Below are 17,557 nucleotides of genomic sequence, written 5' to 3'. Positions count from 1 at the left end.
CCGCCCTGTTCGCCACCCTCTTGCTACGCCACTGATGCATAGGCCTCCTACTAAGTCCGCTTCCAGCGACATCTCTCGACCGTGGGCGGAAACTTTTGCATTTGGAAGATATAAGCAGGATGCAGAGTCCATAATACATGTGAAAGGAGAAGCACCATGTTTCCGGGATATCAATGCGTTTTAGTTCTATGTTTATGTTCCGTAAATCTAAGTAATTTGTTATGCTATTGCATCGGATATTTTCTTCATATAAAAGCTTTGAAGACAGTATTCTAATCATCGTTCCATATTTTCTATATATTTTACAGTGAAAATAATTCATATGTAGTCTGTATATAGGGGGGTAGTATAGCAGCAGTGGACTGCTGGAGATAAGCCTCCATAGATTTCCAATAAGACCTATTGGATATGGTCTGTATCCAGTGTCTTCCGAGGTCCGAAGGGAGTCTTAAGATATTATCTTTATGTTTAGTATTACAATACAATGAAGTCACAAGTCGAAAAGTTCAAAAGTATTATCCGCTTATATTTTACTTGCAACCTTGATATTACAGGAGCTTCTGGAGTCGTTGGTTTGGCTGATGCGGTGCGGCGACCACGCCCTAACGTGCCAGGGCTCCGCCCTCAAATACCTGCCGCACGCCGTGCCCCACGCCATCAAAATATTTCCAGAAGTCGAACTTAGGTTGGCATAACCTGTTTTTGTTCTATGAATAAGAACAGTAAAGAAGAACTTCACGAATATTCTTCTTCTATATTTAAACTTATTCTACCTTTTCGTTAAAAAAATAAGATTATTGTTTGACTATTTTATTAGAAAAAAAAAAACCTAAAAACCTGACCAGATATGAGTATGTAATATGGTGAAATGTGTGAAAATTAAAAAACAAATGGACGATCAAATCTAATTTTTTTAGTCATATAAAAATACATATAGTAGTAGTAAATTATTTATTAAAAATAAATTATTTTTAGGTAGCTCATGTAATAAGTAGTAACTTAGGCTACTTTTATTTTGGAAAAAATCTTGAACTAAAAAGTAACTAGATATTTTTTTTATTAAATTCTGCGCAGACGAATTCGGGGGGAACAGCTAGTTATTAATGTTCTGTATGTTAATTTTTCTATTATTATTATTTTTTGGATTTAAGATGTAGTGTTCTTTTTTCTTTCTTTCTTTTTTAGTCTTCCTTTGCCGAGAGAATAAATGTGACCTATGTGACATTTATGGAAATGTCATGAAGCTCACATTTATTCTCTCTCCATTTCTCCTTCTTTTAGATATTAAAGAAGAAGTAACTGCCTGTCATATTCATGATCTCATTCCTCTATCATATTTGTAGCCATAATACAATTAAATTTTTAACCATTGATTAAACAAAACTTAAGAAAATATACTATTATAGTATAAAGAATTATTATTTAAGTGATAATAAAGCTGTTTTAAATAAAAAACATATACACATGTTTGTATAGTAATGTATGATATTTGTAGATATGTACACTCTAAACTGCCCTCTCCTTCATGTCTCTCATCTCCATCCATAGGTTGTCTGGTAGAGATCGCCTCTTGTACCTCTTTATAAATGGTTTCTCTTATTTAGTTAGTATCTATGATGTACAAAAATAAATAAATAAAGCCTATCTTTTATTAAAAATATTGTAAGAATTACCTAAAAATCTTGATATACATTTTATCGCAGCGCTTACTGCGTGCGTGCATTAGACGCGCTGCCACTTGGCCGCCTCAGCAAACAGCGGCTGTTGGCACTGCTGGAACTGTCACGTGGACCACTGGGTCGCGAACCGGCTGCGAGAGCTCGTCTCATACCGCACCTGGCTGCCACCTTGCGCGCTTTACTGCGCGCTTCCGCTGAGGTATTTATACTAGTCCAACACACACAAACACACAACACTCATACAAATACATACACTCTCATACATGTGATCATAAGTTAAGCACATCAAGGTGCAGAGTGTAAATTGATGCGTATATAATTTTACATACATACATACAAATACATACACATTCATACGTATAACGACATGTATGTAGAAATATATGTGTGGTTATTTGAATGGGTACCTTCATACAAATACATGCAGTCATACACGTACACATATGAATATATTTGAACGTACCCTCAACATGTAAGCAAATCTATAAACAAATAAATTCGCATTCATACATACATATATACGCCTACATTTGAACTCAAATGGATTTTTTGTCTCACTTGTACATGTATGTACAACAACTACATACAACATATATTTTCATTTACAGCAATACATACAGTGATCACCAATAGATGCATGTGTACTATTACATGTAAAGACATACACGTATAAATATTTAGTCACCATTCATACATGAATTGTATGGGAGACGAAGAAGCGACGACTAAATAGCTGATTGGTGTATTTTGTATGTTTTACATGTCAGTTACAACACAGCACTCGTTTTTTCACTAAAATAACACTAGAAGGTGTTGTATGAAGTTTGTATGGATTTTGTATGAACTTTGTATGACACTCTATCATCATACATGCAGCGTAAGTTCACCGACATTGGGTTATAGGTTTATTGTTACAGCTATATAACACTAATTACAGTTCATACATAACACTTAGCCACGTGTCCATACATACAATGTGGAATTAACGTTGTGTTCGTCAGTTAAAACAAGTCACCTGTGATGGTATGTACGCACACGCACTATATCATCCGTGCGGTGCGGTTTTGGATGGAAATCAACTTTAAAAAAAAAATATTAAAAACTAACTTTAACTTATGAGATTGAGACTTGAAACTTACTTTTTTGAAAAATATTCAATTAAATTACGATAAATGTAATTATTACCCTAGACCAGAGGTCCCCAAACTTTTTTGTGTCGTAGACCCCTTGCCATGTTTTTCTGTATTGGGTAGACCCCCTACTTACCTGATATAGTTTTCCTATAAATTTCAAACTGTAGTGAAGTTTAGTGTTAAAAACTTAAATTAAAAACACATGTTAATTTATACATTTATTAATTGAATTTAAATTAAAACTACTCAAAATAAAATTTTGTATCTGTTATGTAAAATAAACGTAACATTAAATAAACTATAAATAAAATAAACATAAGCAATAAGTCAATATTTTTAGTGAGAAGGATAAACCTGATGCTTTAATAATAAATTATCAACATTTGGCGTCAATTCAATCTAATAAATAGGTACTATCAGTGTATGTGTTGAGATCCACTATCGTGGACCCCCATTTTCATTTCATGGACCCCCAAATTTTTTTAGCTGACGTAGACCACTTGCGGGTTGTCATAGACCCCTAGGTGTCGATATAGACCACTTTGGGAATCACTGCCTTAGACCTTCGTATTGTAAGGTTACGTTGTTATTTGACAAAAACAGCTTTTATTATATAATGCTAATTTTACAAACGTTTATATAGACGATTATAAACACGATTAATTATTTAAAAAAATATATCAAAAGAGCTTTGAAATTTAAGTATTAGTATATATATTTTCCATTAGTTATCTCCTCAATACTGTGAAAACGGCGTCCCCGCGTTGGTCTTTTGATTTTTCTGAATAAACAGAAGCCAAATCAGGTGAATACTGTAGTTGCGTAAACACGCGTCGAGTTTCTGCCAAAAAAATCACGGGTTGTGACATAAAACCTTCAAAAATAGTTTGGGTTAAATTTAATGATATTTCAACTATGAATAGACGTTTGGCAAATGTTATAGACAGTCCTACCAAGGAAAAGAAATTACCTTCTTTATACCCGGGAGAATCAACCCCCTACCGGATATGCCCGGATATGAAAACCTTTGCTGTCCTCGGACATGAATTTACGCCCGAGATGCTTGTATTTGATTTTTTCCTTTTTTTGAAACTAAAATAATAAAGCCTTTATTTTTACTATGATAGGATTTAAATCACTCAGTCTAATAGTAAAAATATTTTAGAATCTATTTTTGTCTATTGTAAGTATATGTTTTTGATGTCAAGTAATGATAGCGGGCATAAGGCGATAGGTGCCTTTTTTGCCGGGAGGCCTTCAAAGTTTAAATGACAATTTCACATTTATTTATCTTTCTAATATATAAAATACTCGTGTCACGGTGTTCGAACTTGAACTCCTCCGAAACGGCTTGACTGATTTTTACCAAATTTAATATGCGTATTCAGTAGGTCTGAGAATCGGCTACTATCTATTTTCCACACCCCTTAGTGATAAGGGTGGTCCACCCCTAAATATATTTTTTTTAATTTCTTGACGAAATTTTTCAACCCTATATTTTCACCCCTCTATGATCATCCCTTATTTTTTATTTGTAAATTAAAAACATTATTTCTTTGCAAAACAACGTTTGCGGGATCAGCTAGTACACTTATAAATAAATACCTACGGTAATAATTACAAATTATATATCGTATCAAATGAAGTATGTAAAAGAAATTTTGGTCCAAAACTGCACCGCGATGGATCCGATGCAGCTGGCGGTGGTCCTTGCTGCTAACGAGGTAAGCCGGCATGTGGATGCATGACGTAACGTACTACGCCTTCATGTTAATATAATATGAAATTTTTGGATTTAAATATATCACCTATTTGATATACTGTAGGCCTACTGGAAGAAATTTCTGGTTAGAAATAAGTAGTGCCTGTTGTGTCAGTTATATTTGTATTGTTACTTTAGTGTTTTTATTGTGTACAATAAACTGTTAAATAAATAAATAAATACTTTGCCAGCCTTACAAACACAGGCTTACAAACTAAGTAACTAATAGGCTTACTAAGTTACTGTTTGTCGGGAGGCTTTGATAGCTTCGCTAACTTAGTTCACGGAACGTAAGGAACCGTGAACATTTCAAAAGATTACGGCAAATAGCTGCTCTACCCGGGTAGAAGTGAGAAATGTAATCACTCGGCAATCGGAGGTGGAATTGAAATTAGGGTGGGGGGTGGAGAAGGAGGACTCCCCCTGGGGGGGGGGTGGAGAAGGAGTACTCCCCTTGTACCCGATTCTATCATGTAGAACTCGGTAAAGTCAGAGATGTACATACTAGTGTTACTTTACCAAGGTAAGCAAGTGAAAGAGATAGATGAATATAGCAGGCGTCAACCATTGTTAAGAATAGAATAGAATTCTTTTTATGATTTACATCAAGATGCGTTGTAAGAATACCTTAAAAAGGTAGTCTTAAAACATATATCTATAGAGTTATAGCAAATATACGGGGTGATTTGTAATAGATATAAAAGGTCTATAGGTCATTTGCCGTCAAGTAATATATGGTGCAGACTATCCAAAAATCAATGGTTTCATATATAAAATATATATACACATAGAGAGAAACATTAACTTTATTCGTATGAATATATATTGAAATTAATTGTAGTTTACCATATGTTACTCTAACATTGCAATAAAAAATAATGTAATATATTTCAGAGTGACCACTTTATACAGAGTGATTGAAAATAGGTGTAAAATATTTTAAGATGTTATGTCTATTAGCAATCACCTGTATATTAAATGTCGAACTTGTGGCATTCTTCCCAGGGCCAGCAGGTCTTGAGGTAATAACAACACGAAGTCCAAAGTAGAAGTGCGTATATAGAGCTTCGCCCATATTTATACCGTTGTAAATGAAAAATTATATTTCTGCGGAATTCCCCTTTTCGATGCGCCGCTGACAATGGCGAAATGTTCCTGTCATAATACCGATCTAAATAAAGAATTATATTTCTGTCGAATTCCCTTTTTCGATTCGTCGTTGACGATGACGCAATGTTGCTGTCATAATACCGATATAAATAGAGAATTATATTTCTGTGGAATTCCCCTTTTCGATATGCCACTGACGATAACGTTATGTTGCCCCTACAATGTTTTTTCTTATTTTGACAGTTTAATAAATAAAGCGTTTCTATAGCTGGTGATAAAAAATCGATTTGTGGAAATCCGATATCTCGATGCTATATATCGAATCAGATGCTTTAATATTATATAAAAATGACTATAGACTATAATTTTTAATTGTATATTATATTTAATATAGAATAATTTTGAAATGATCCAAAAGTTTCATATTCATACAAGGTATATACATATATACTTTTGTTAAACTAACCATGAATCTGTCACTAACATAATAAGGTAATTGTGTCAATTAAGCTAAGGTTCAATTACTTGTAACAAGTTAACTGTTTGTTAAAAAGAGTTACCACGAATAACAAAGCTTTCTGTTTTTGTTTACTGTGTTTTTATTGTATCAATTGATATATAAAAGGGTATACGTTTGTTATATAATATAGAAAATAGTTTTTTAACTATACTAAGTCCATTTTGTTATTTTATAAAATTAAAGTTTTTCATTGGCTTGTGTTATTTGGATTATGAATTGGCGAGTTGAAGGTGGCAGTGGGTCCCACAGCGTGGGCATATGATATTGTTGTCGTTATCTGTAACGGAGGCCCATGTCCAGTTGTGGACATATTAAATCTAAATTTATGATCATAATTAACTTAGATTTATCAAAGTGAGTCTAATAACCCTTCTCCCTTTATTGTCTTGTCTTCTCTCTTCGAACTGGTTTCTGCAAACAACCGGCACTGCGGTCAGTCAACCCAACTCCTCGAGAAATCATCAGACTCTTGATATCGCTGGCTATCTCCGAAAGTCATCTCGGTGATCCGATATAGGTCGGCCCCTTTAGGCCCTTTAGGGTGCTGTCTCCGTACACCGTGGACTCTCGTCTCTGGACGGCCGACTGCTTGAAAAAATAACCCAAAAAGGTTTTTTTTTTAGTTAATAAATTAATGTCACATTTATCAGTTTCAACACATTTTTTTGCCATGCTCCTTCTTAGCCTTTCTAAAATACTTACAATACTTTAACATATATATGTTTATATTAAAGCGAAAGGGTTAAACTCGTGTCGAGTTCACTTTCGAACTGCCCATCCACATGGCATCCTTTGGGAACACGTAGAGAAACACGACTAGACCATTGACAGATGATCCAATGACTACGGTCGTTGTCTTAGAAAGGTCGTTGATCTACCCTGTGAGTGGAATTCCTACACTCGTGGTCGCCAGTCCAGAACCTTAAGACCACAGTGATCATCAGCTCAAACCTGACCACTGCCTCTTCAATTTTCCAATCCGCTTGGCTTCGATTACGGAAATTCCTTATTCCTGATTGATTTCTTAGAGAAATATATATATGTATAGAGAAACACTGTCTTAGACAGATCTTTATAAATATACTGTAGTCGTATCGCTTGTATTATGCAATAAGAAATTTATAACTTTTATAAAATAACAATGGACAGTACCTCTCAGACTAAGCCTTTAACGTCGTCGTTCTATAAACACATTATATATCTCTGCCACTCCGTTATAGATAACGGATTGAAGATTCATGTAAAATAATTGTAATTAAAATTGCTAATTGTAATATGAATGAAATTGATATATTTTTAAATAAGTTTTTGAAGGTAATTTTCAAATTAATTGTATATTAACACCCGCGGCGCACAAGCATCGTGAGGTATGCACACAAACCGTTCTCTAACTTGTAATATGCGACATACGGACAGTCAGTTATCTGGTATATATATATATATATACATATGTAGTGTTATCTATGAAGACTTGCCCCACCACTTAAAGATCTTCAAGAAGGCTCCAATCATTGTAAAACTTCAATCATTCATTTAAAGTTGTATAAGTATTTTTCAATCCATTAAGACAGACTCCACTTTCCTATTTATTAACCAACATTACTTACTCCTCTTTCTCTTATTCTTACACTACCGCTATCCACAATCCTCTAGTCCAGAATTATTCAACCTTTTATGTGCCATGCCCTAACTTAGACATTCTAAAATTTTTACGCCCCCCTATGTAACATATTATATCTTTTGAAAGAGTTAAACTAGTATTGAGTCCACTTTCGAATTGCCCCCCTGTAGGGCGAGGGCACCACATTTGGAAACACTGCTCTAGTCCATCATCATCTCCTTTTCTGGTATCATCCACTAGCCACAAGTCATTAGTTAATTTGCCTATTTAAAATATACAGGTGATTAAATGAATAACCATACCCGTAGTTCCTCACCACCTCCCAATAGTCGAAAACTTATCATCAACTTCATATAGCACACGAGGAGCTCAAATACTACAAACCAGTCCACCACCCACTAGTCTATCTACCCTAGTCCACCTCCACGTCCACTTAGCACTTAATCAATTCTTCTTATTACACCACCGCTACCCTATAGTCCACCACCAGATCCACTTTGTCCATTTACCCTAGTCTACCTCCACATCCACTTGTCACTTCACCAGTTCCTCATAATACACCACCAATACCCATTAGTTCCATCACCACATCAAGTTATTCTTCCACTAACTCCACTTAACACACCACCACCCACTAGTCTATCTACCCTAGTCCACCGCCACATCCACTGAGTACTCCACCAGCTCCTAATACACCACTAATTCTCTCTAGTCCATCAGCACATTCACTTAGTTCATCTACCTTAGTCCAGCTCCAAGTCCACTTAGTCCATCTACCTTAGTCCAGCTCCAAGTCCACTTAGTACTTCACTGGCTCCTAATACAGTACTCTAGTCTACCATATCTTATAGTCTACCTCCAATTCCACTTAGTATTCCACCAGTTAGGCCTAGTACACCACGGGCACTAACTACACCACCTAAAACCTACTTCACGCGCCCCTCTCTATCACCGTTAATCCAAAAATAGTGGGGGCCAGTCTTTGTGGAACCTTGGCATTACGCGTATTTATGTGTGTGTAGCATGTTGATATATATGTGCGCAGAGCTGAATTAAACGAATACGTTATTGGTTTATGTTACGTTTGTAAATTGAAAAGAGACGAAAGGGATTCCCCCTTTTGCGTCTCTTGTAATTTTATGTTTGTTCAATCTGGCTCTGTTGTGTGTGTGTGTTGTTGTTGATTTGTGGTTGTCACTTGGGTTATATATACGGGGTGATGGCTAGGCGCGAATATGTGGTAGATTAGTTTTTTTTTAACCAAAAAGACGAAAAAATTTTTAAGTTGTGGCCATAGTTGATCTATGAAAGGAATAAGCCAGTAGTTACAGTTTGAAGTTTTTAATCATGATTCGACTAGAACATTCTATATCTAAAAATAACTCGCAGAGATTTTTTAACAGTTTCATAGGCAAGGTGACAGTCAATCCTCTGGATATGGGGGGGTGAAATGAGGAGATGCTAATTATAGTAGCTGAAATAGTCCAGCACAGTTGAACAGAAGGCCGCTGGGGCTTATGTCCATTAGTGGGCGTCCTATAGGTGTTAAGATGGCTATCTATTTAATTACAGTGTTATACTTAGTCTGGCCATAAATACTGTTACTATTCAAAAAAAGAAAATATTACGTTTGAATTTGGAATCTGTCATTTTTATATGATTGCTTGATGTGTTTTCTTATTTTCGCGCCATTATATTGTTAAATATTTTGTTATATTAAAATGGAGTGGGGTGATAAAGAGAACCGAATCGCTGTGATTGCCTTACATAAAGTAGGTATGGAGAAAAGTGCAATTTTTAAAACCCTCCACCCGCTTGGTATTAGTCAAATGTTTGTTTACCGGGCTATTGATAGGTACAATGATACCTCCTCTGTTTGTGACAGAAAAAGATCTGGCCGTCCACGTACCGTTCGTGTGAAAAAGGTGATTAAAGCAGTTAGGGAAAGAATTCGAAGAAATCCTGTCCGTAAGCAAAAGATTTTATCTCGGGAGATGAAGATAGCTCCTAGAACCATGTCGCGTATATTAAAAGATGACTTAGGACTTGCAGCCTATAAGAGACGTACTGGTCACTTCTTAACTGATAATTTAAAGAAGAATAGGGTGGTAAAATCCAAACAACTACTTAAGCGGTACGCAAAGGGAGGTCACAAAAAAATTTTGTTTACGGATGAGAAAATTTTTACAATTGAGCAGTATTTTAATAAACAAAATGACCGTATTTATGCTGGAAGCTCTAAAGAAGCTTCGCAATTAGTAAACAGAGTACAACGTGGGCATTATCCCACTTCAGTGATGGTTTGGTGGGGTGTTAGCTATGAAGGGGTGACTGAGCCATATTTTTGTGAAAAAGGTATTAAAACGTCGGCACAAGTTTATCAAAATACCATTCTTGAGACGGTAGTTAAGCCTTTAACTAACACCATGTTCAATAACAAAGAATGGTGCTTTCAACAAGACTCGGCACCGGGTCATAGAGCTCGATCCACCCAATCTTGGTTGAAAACTAACGTTCCGGACTTTATTAGCACTGAAAACTGGCCGTCGTCAAGTCCTGACCTAAATCCATTGGATTATGATTTATGGTCAGTTTTAGAGAGTAAGGCTTGCTCTAAACGCCATGATAATTTGGAGTCCCTAAAACGATCCATTCGGTTGGCAGTGAAGAATTTTCCTCTAGAAAGAGTTCGTGCTGCTATTGATAACTGGCCTCAACGTTTAAAAGACTGTATTGCAGCCAATGGAGACCACTTCGAATAAACATTGTATATTTTTAATAGTTATATATTGATGTATTAAACTAACTCACTATGAAAGGAATAAATGTTACGTATAAAAAAAAAATCGTGCTTTTCTTTATAACAATATTTATGGCAAGACTAAGTATAATCACCATGCATTCCTATTAGCAAAAAGTTATTTAACATCTAAGAAAGTATAGAGAAGACACGTCGTTCCTAATAAATAAATTATAAAATGAACTATGAGTGTCTTTCTGCGCACAGAGATATGTAGTTTGTAATCTTGCGATCTATATTCACGAGTGAGTTAAACTCAATCGTATCCTCGGATTTTTTTTCAATACAGAAGTGGTTTCTATAGTTAACCAACACATAAGCTTATACGAACATAATTATTAACATTTGTCAGATTTTTTTTATGAAGCTATTCTTTCTGGTCTCCATATCTTGGTAGAGCCAGGAAATTTTTTTGGTTTTTTCTTTACTTTATTTTCTTTTGTCCATCACATTTTCTTTTGCTTTTTTCATCTGTCTTTCAAAATAACCTATTACATACTTCTATCATTCTTTACCATACATCATCTCTATCTCTCTTCTCTACATTTTCTCCGGTTTCACAATTAAATTTTTTCGTATTCTAAAATCATTGATTTATTTACATATCTCCTTTTGAATTTTATTTGGTACATTCTAATTTGTTGCTATGTTAATTTTAACTTATCTTTTCATTAGACCATTTCGATTCTTGTTCTTCTGTTCAGCGGATGGGCGCCTATTATATGCCATAGGCTTTCTTAACTATGTTGTAGGTCCAACTAGTAACGGGGGCCACGTCTACCAGCGCATGATCGAGTCTTACCCGGTCTTATTATACTTTAACTTTTTTTTTATGGCCCCCTCTATTGGGAGCCTCTCGTACCCCCTATCTGGTGTGGGACAGGGACTAACTAACATTTTTTTTCACGGACATTTTTATTTTCTTTCTTTCCGTTCGTATATCATATTATTTTTCATTCGTTTCATTCTTACCACAATTCTCCGGTCTTTCCCTTTCGCTCTGTATCGCCTTTCGTTCATTCCTCATTACTTTTTACATTTTCTTTTAACACATTTTTTAATTTTATCACTTTATTTTGCTTAGTTAATCTTATTTATTTACGGCTTTATAATTTTTTATTTTTATCTATCACTATGCTTATTATTTTTCTACATAGTGGGAGGAACTCTTCTTTTGTATCTTCTTCTCTAATCAGGAAAGCCATTGATTCCTCCCTGATTTTTACACCAGACCGGCACTCGAAGTCGAACCGGATTACTTTAACTTCTGCGAGTTTTTAAACGGTTTTATTTAGTTCGATCCGTACAGAATTTATTTGTTCATTTATTTGGTCAAAATTAGAAATTGAAATTTAAGCACCTTCCCGTTGTCAGATTGATCTGAAATTTTGGTACACTCATTTAATTTAGATGACAATACAATATAATAAAATCAATAACATTATAAATCTAAGATGGCCGCCGATACAAAATGGCGGATTACGTATTTTTCCTTAACCTCCTCAATATGGGTATCAAATGAAAGGGCTACACTAGTAAAACACGATGATTATGTCAAAATTAAAAATTCAAGATGGACGCCGTTCCAATATGGCGGACTAGGTACATATTTTTCCACAACCACCACCATATGGGTATCAAAAAATCGTATAACTTAAAAGTTTTTTAAATGTATTTATTCAGTAGTCTATATAAAAATAATACAAGTTTGTAGTACAAATCACTTTGGTAAAGAGTAAAATTTGTAAGGTTTAGATGTGGGAAATGTCTGTAGTGATATTCGTTTCAAGGTTTTGCACTATATGTTATGTTAGTCTAATATCACTGTTTGTGTGTGTGACGTCACGATTAACAACCTGTATATGTGTGTTCTGTTTGTATATGTATTGTATATGTTTAGTGTGTTCTATGTAATCATTACACAAATACACATATTACTTATAATTAACCGTGCAACTGGACGAAATAAATTAAGATATTTACTTTTAAAGAAGTTTTTAATATCTGTATGATAATCTTCTTTTAACTGAAGATAAAACCTTTTGACATAGCGATGATATTTACATAAACTATAGACCCCTCAGATGTAATGATAATGTCTACCAAAATGATAGGCCGTTTGAACATAGTGGTGTTGGCTACCTAAACAATAAACAGCTTAGACATAGCGATGGAATCTACTTAAACGATAGGTCATTCAGGCACAGAGTGGATATCTACCTGAACAATAGACCTCTTAGACATTGCGGTGGTATCTACTTAAATAATGAGCTATTTATACATAGCAGTTATATTTACATAAACAATAGATTGTTTAGACTTGGCCGTGGTATCATATATATATCATATATAGCATAGGGAGGATATATACGTAAACGATAGGCTGATGGGGACATAGTGGTGGTATCGACCTAAACGATAGGTCGTTTAGACATAGAGAGGATATATACGTAAACGATAGGCCGATGGGAAGATAGTGTTGGTATCGATCTAAACGGCCTATCGTTTAGACAGAGAGGACAGAGAAAGGATATATACGTAAACGATAGGCCTATGGGGACATAGTGGTGGTATCGACCTAAACGATAGGTCGTTTAGACATAGGGAGGATATATACGTAAATGATAGGCCGATGGGGATCGCATTGGTAAAGGTAACACGAGTTTCGACGGTTATTTTATTTAAAAAAATAATTTCATTACATTCATATGTGAGTCATATCACTTATAATAAGGTGATCGTTTTAAACCATCTACACTTACTACTTCTAACAATAATTCTTACATTCATTATGCTAATATTAAAGCCATTATTAATTTATTTGGACCAGTTGTTGCAGACACATTACTAGACATTTCATAAACACAGATATATCTATGATTGATCGTATAACATGTTTTTTTTTTGTGATTTTATTGAGCATATAAATATATTAATGAAATAACTAGAGATCGAGCTTTCGATGTCCGCTTCCAGCTGGATTGTGTGCAATCTCTTGATGTTGCATGTACAGTCGACTGCGCGTCTAGTGTTACTGATACACTTGATATGTCGTTGACTGTACTTTCGTCTGCTGTCATTTTTCAACTGACAGTTGGCGAATGTAGCGAGCCAATTGCTATAAATGCTATTTTAACAGCTAACCGTTATAGCGCTTGGCTCTATTAAACGCTACCGTTCGCTTATATCGATAACCCATCGCTAAGAGTGTAGAAATGGTCAATATTAAAAAAATAACATATATATGTAATAGAAATCTGATTATTTCTACGCTCCTTAAAGTCTGCCGAGTGAATGTTGATTTGTGTTGATTTTATTTTGTAGGACTTTACGGACTTTGATAATGAGGTTTAGAATTATTTCTTAGATAAGGACGAATATAAATAAATTATTTAAATCAATGACAGTTAACGTCGGGTTATTTCCTTTCAAAATTACTCAGTAAAAATAATTATCCTTTATTAAACAATATAATTTTTAACATAGTTCGATTGCGTTAAGAAAATCCCACACTAAACAGTCGAGGTCAAAGTATCCAATTCATGGTATATCATTTAACGTAGCGATTAATTGAGGACTACTAGATATAGTGCGTCATTAGGCCGACAGACAAAGAATCGTTGCATCTTTAACGCGAACAACCTATTGTTAGCTGGACAAACTCTAAATCAAGTTTAAAAAAATATATTATTCTGTCTAAAACTATTATTCAGGAAGCTGATTATTACTGTGGACTCATTGTAAAACTATATGTCATAAGAACAACTGTTGAGTTTCTCTCCTTCTCTTCCTTTCGAGCCTATGGTAGGACGGATAATACTGACATTTTCTGTTCAATAACGATTTGAAAGTGTTTGTAACAGCCTATTTGAATAAAATTCAAATCTAAACATTCTTTATGTTTAGATTTGAATTTTATATATTTGACAACTTAAATCAGTACAGTAAAATGTGTGTGTCTGTATATAAATTAAATTGCGAATATTTTTATTTTTCTCTCTTGGTGAAATACTAAAAAAGATTGTCTTCGAGAACGTCATGCCGGAGTCTTATCGGCTAAAATTACTCCCTTTTTTCAGCAGCCTTTATCAAATCTATCGAAACATTTTTAATACTATCGTTATGCTAAATGTGTTGATTTTGAACTTAAAAATTGGTTAGTGCCAAAATCAATTCTGCCTAATTTAAAACGTAATCTTACCGAGACAACAAAACCAGAATTAATGCGATGTTACTGGAATTAGCCATGGTCTATGTTATGTGGGGTAAAACCCACAGATCATGGTCACCTTCACCGGGATTCTCAGCGAAGACGTTCACTAAGCCCTGGATGTAAGATGCTCTCAACAAGTACTTTTGAAAATTCAGGATAAAGGCCTGTGTCTAGTATTTAACGTCCAATGGCTATAATAATAGCGATAACTTTCACCGGTGTCCAGATCTGCGGCTGGTGATGAGATACTTGACATCACTAACGCCAGATACATATTCCTCGAATACTGTTTTGAGTCAATATTGCTAAGCAAATGTTATAGTTTATGTTTCACCATTAATAAAGTGTTTTGAGTGGGTACTTATATGATGATGATACCCTCTTTAGGTCTATGGATGCTGATGAAAGGTTCTGATTTGCTTGCTGATTCCCTTCCTGAATACTTTATTCAGTCAACGTTGTTAAAAAAAAATTACAATTTTTTTTTAACTATAAAAAGTTGTGAGTAAGAAAAGGACTAATATTTAGCCACTTCCGCACACGTGCTTTTCTTACTTAGGATGGACTTCCGCGAGGTAACGCCTGATTCCATTAAAAAGAAAAGTTGTGAGTTTATCACAGTTAGGTAAAACGTTATCTATTATACAAACCGTCCGTAAAGTCCAACAAATCGATACGCACTCGGGCAGTGGCGATGGACGGTAGCGGTAGCGTGCGTGCGTGTGGCAGTGCGAGCGAGAGGCGGCGCACAAGTCGCGCTCTGCGGGCAAAGCGGCGCGGCTGCTCGGTGCCGACGCGACGCGCCTGCGGGAGTACACGCACCACGCCCACATTGTACGTACGGACACGCCTCCCACCTCTCCGGAGCCACGCCCCATTTGTAAACTTAGTATACATTCAGTACAATGTAGAACGCCATTAACCTCTTATGCACGACACTTTAAAAAGGTTTCTCAAAGGTGGTCCGAAAAAATATTCTGGACTACCCTTAACCTCTTGGCCATGACACCCTGCTACAGCTCTTCTTTTCTTTACTTTAGGTAGGTAAACCCTGACCTAAGATGGGGATGCCGGGCTTCGATCTGTTAAAAGCATTCGTTCTTCTTTTAAAGTCTGATGTGGAAACCACTAGAACAATTTCCTGCTTACCTTGTGCCTTAACGACTGTGTAGACGAGAAGAATATTACTATCCACTCACGGCCATATACAATGACAACGTATACACAATGCCGGAAAAGCCCAATTTGATAGAAACTAGAATCAGATTTAACTCCGTTCCAATGTCACCATTCATCCTAAAGTTACGAGGGATCCTTACGTGTCCTAATCTGATAAGAGCCTACAACAAAGGTTTATTTGTGGCCACATTTTACAACATTATTAATACGGTAGTAAATCAATTTATTTCCAAGCTACTAATTTATAGAATGTCAGCAGAGTTCTATGATTTTAAAGAAAATCATAAAATACTCTACACCCCGCTCGCGTTAAAAATGAGCTGAATCATTATTGTCCGCAATCCTAGCCACGCCTCCGTACCTACGATTGGTCACTTTCAAACGCAATAGCCAATAAGAAGCGATTACACTGGTTACGGGGCGTAGCTAGGTCGACGGACAATAATGACTCATTGCACAATCTTAACGCGACCGAACTAATTGGAGATATATTCATGAAGCTACGTTAATATGTGAAAAATAAATAAACTTGTATAATAAGAGTCGTGCTTAAGAGGTTAAGTAATACCAGAATGACGTATGTACCAATGGTGAGTGCGGTCGACCGTCCTATGTCAACTGCAGCAAAATTTTTAGTGTAAGTATAGCCTTTAGCCTTGTAAGCCTTACGATGCCTTTTATGAAGTCATCTATGTTGAATAACTTGGAGTACGGTAGGTGAAATAACTTAAGTTCTACGGGAAGATGCTTGATGGAAGAGGTGAAGAATCAGGTGCGTATCATTACTATTTATGATCTCTTTCTCTCGTTATAGCATTTATAGCTTCCCTGAGTGTAAAGCAGCACAATTTTAGCCTTTATACAGTACCTGGCGATAAATATTGCACATCGTCTTTTGGCAAGAGACATTCGGCTTCGTAGAGCGTTGTCCCACACTACCATTGTGACGTTTTGTCAGTCGTGTGACAGAGATAGCGTTCTACGAAGCCGAATAAGTAATTAAGGATATGTGATATTTTAAAATACATTTTTAATGTTATATTTGCTTTTGTGCAGCCAAAATTGAAGGCATATCGAGGTCAGTGATGGTTAGTTATAACTGCGTAGATTATATATATATATATATATTATATGTTTAATAAACTACATTTGATATTTTAAATTTAGACACAATATTTCATGACAATAATTAAAAATGAAGTCATATGAATGAGCGGCAAGTAGGGAAAATTATAGATACAAAAACTTTGTATTGACTAGTTAAACTAATATACTATTAATAGACAAAGGGTTTGATATTCGAGAGACAAATGCGTGTCTAACGAGTATAGAAGAATATTTTGAAAGGATATATATGAGATTTACCAAAGTGCATTGGACTTATGGTGTAGATAGTCAATACAGAAGGTCAGCTCCAGAGCTTTGAATGACCTGGGCCAATTAAAATTGGGCCTTATTCAATACAAAAATATAAAATTTAACTCAAAATAAAATAAATAGTGAAGAACTTTGTAAAAAATTATTCATATTAAATAATAAA

At 35.2% G+C, this 17,557-nt stretch overlaps 1 protein-coding gene across 1 annotated transcript in view; it reads left to right on the top strand.

The window, feature by feature from the left end:
- The window catches only part of mbc (myoblast city), a 100,238-nt gene that overhangs the window by 62,128 nt on the left and 20,553 nt on the right, over nucleotides 1-17,557 (top strand). The window contains exons 17-18 of the mRNA XM_068769328.1: nucleotides 555-685; nucleotides 1,704-1,878. Coding sequence (XP_068625429.1) covers nucleotides 555-685; nucleotides 1,704-1,878 — 306 coding nt within the window. The remainder of the gene's footprint in view (nucleotides 1-554; nucleotides 686-1,703; nucleotides 1,879-17,557) is intronic.

The sequence above is a fragment of the Battus philenor genome, unplaced genomic scaffold (assembly GCF_028537555.1).
Source record: "Battus philenor isolate CCGP_79_NKW_IND1 unplaced genomic scaffold, ilBatPhil1.0.hap1 SCAF_28, whole genome shotgun sequence".
NCBI lineage: Eukaryota > Metazoa > Arthropoda > Insecta > Lepidoptera > Papilionidae > Battus > Battus philenor.
This window is presented reverse-complemented; position numbering and strand designations above follow the sequence as displayed.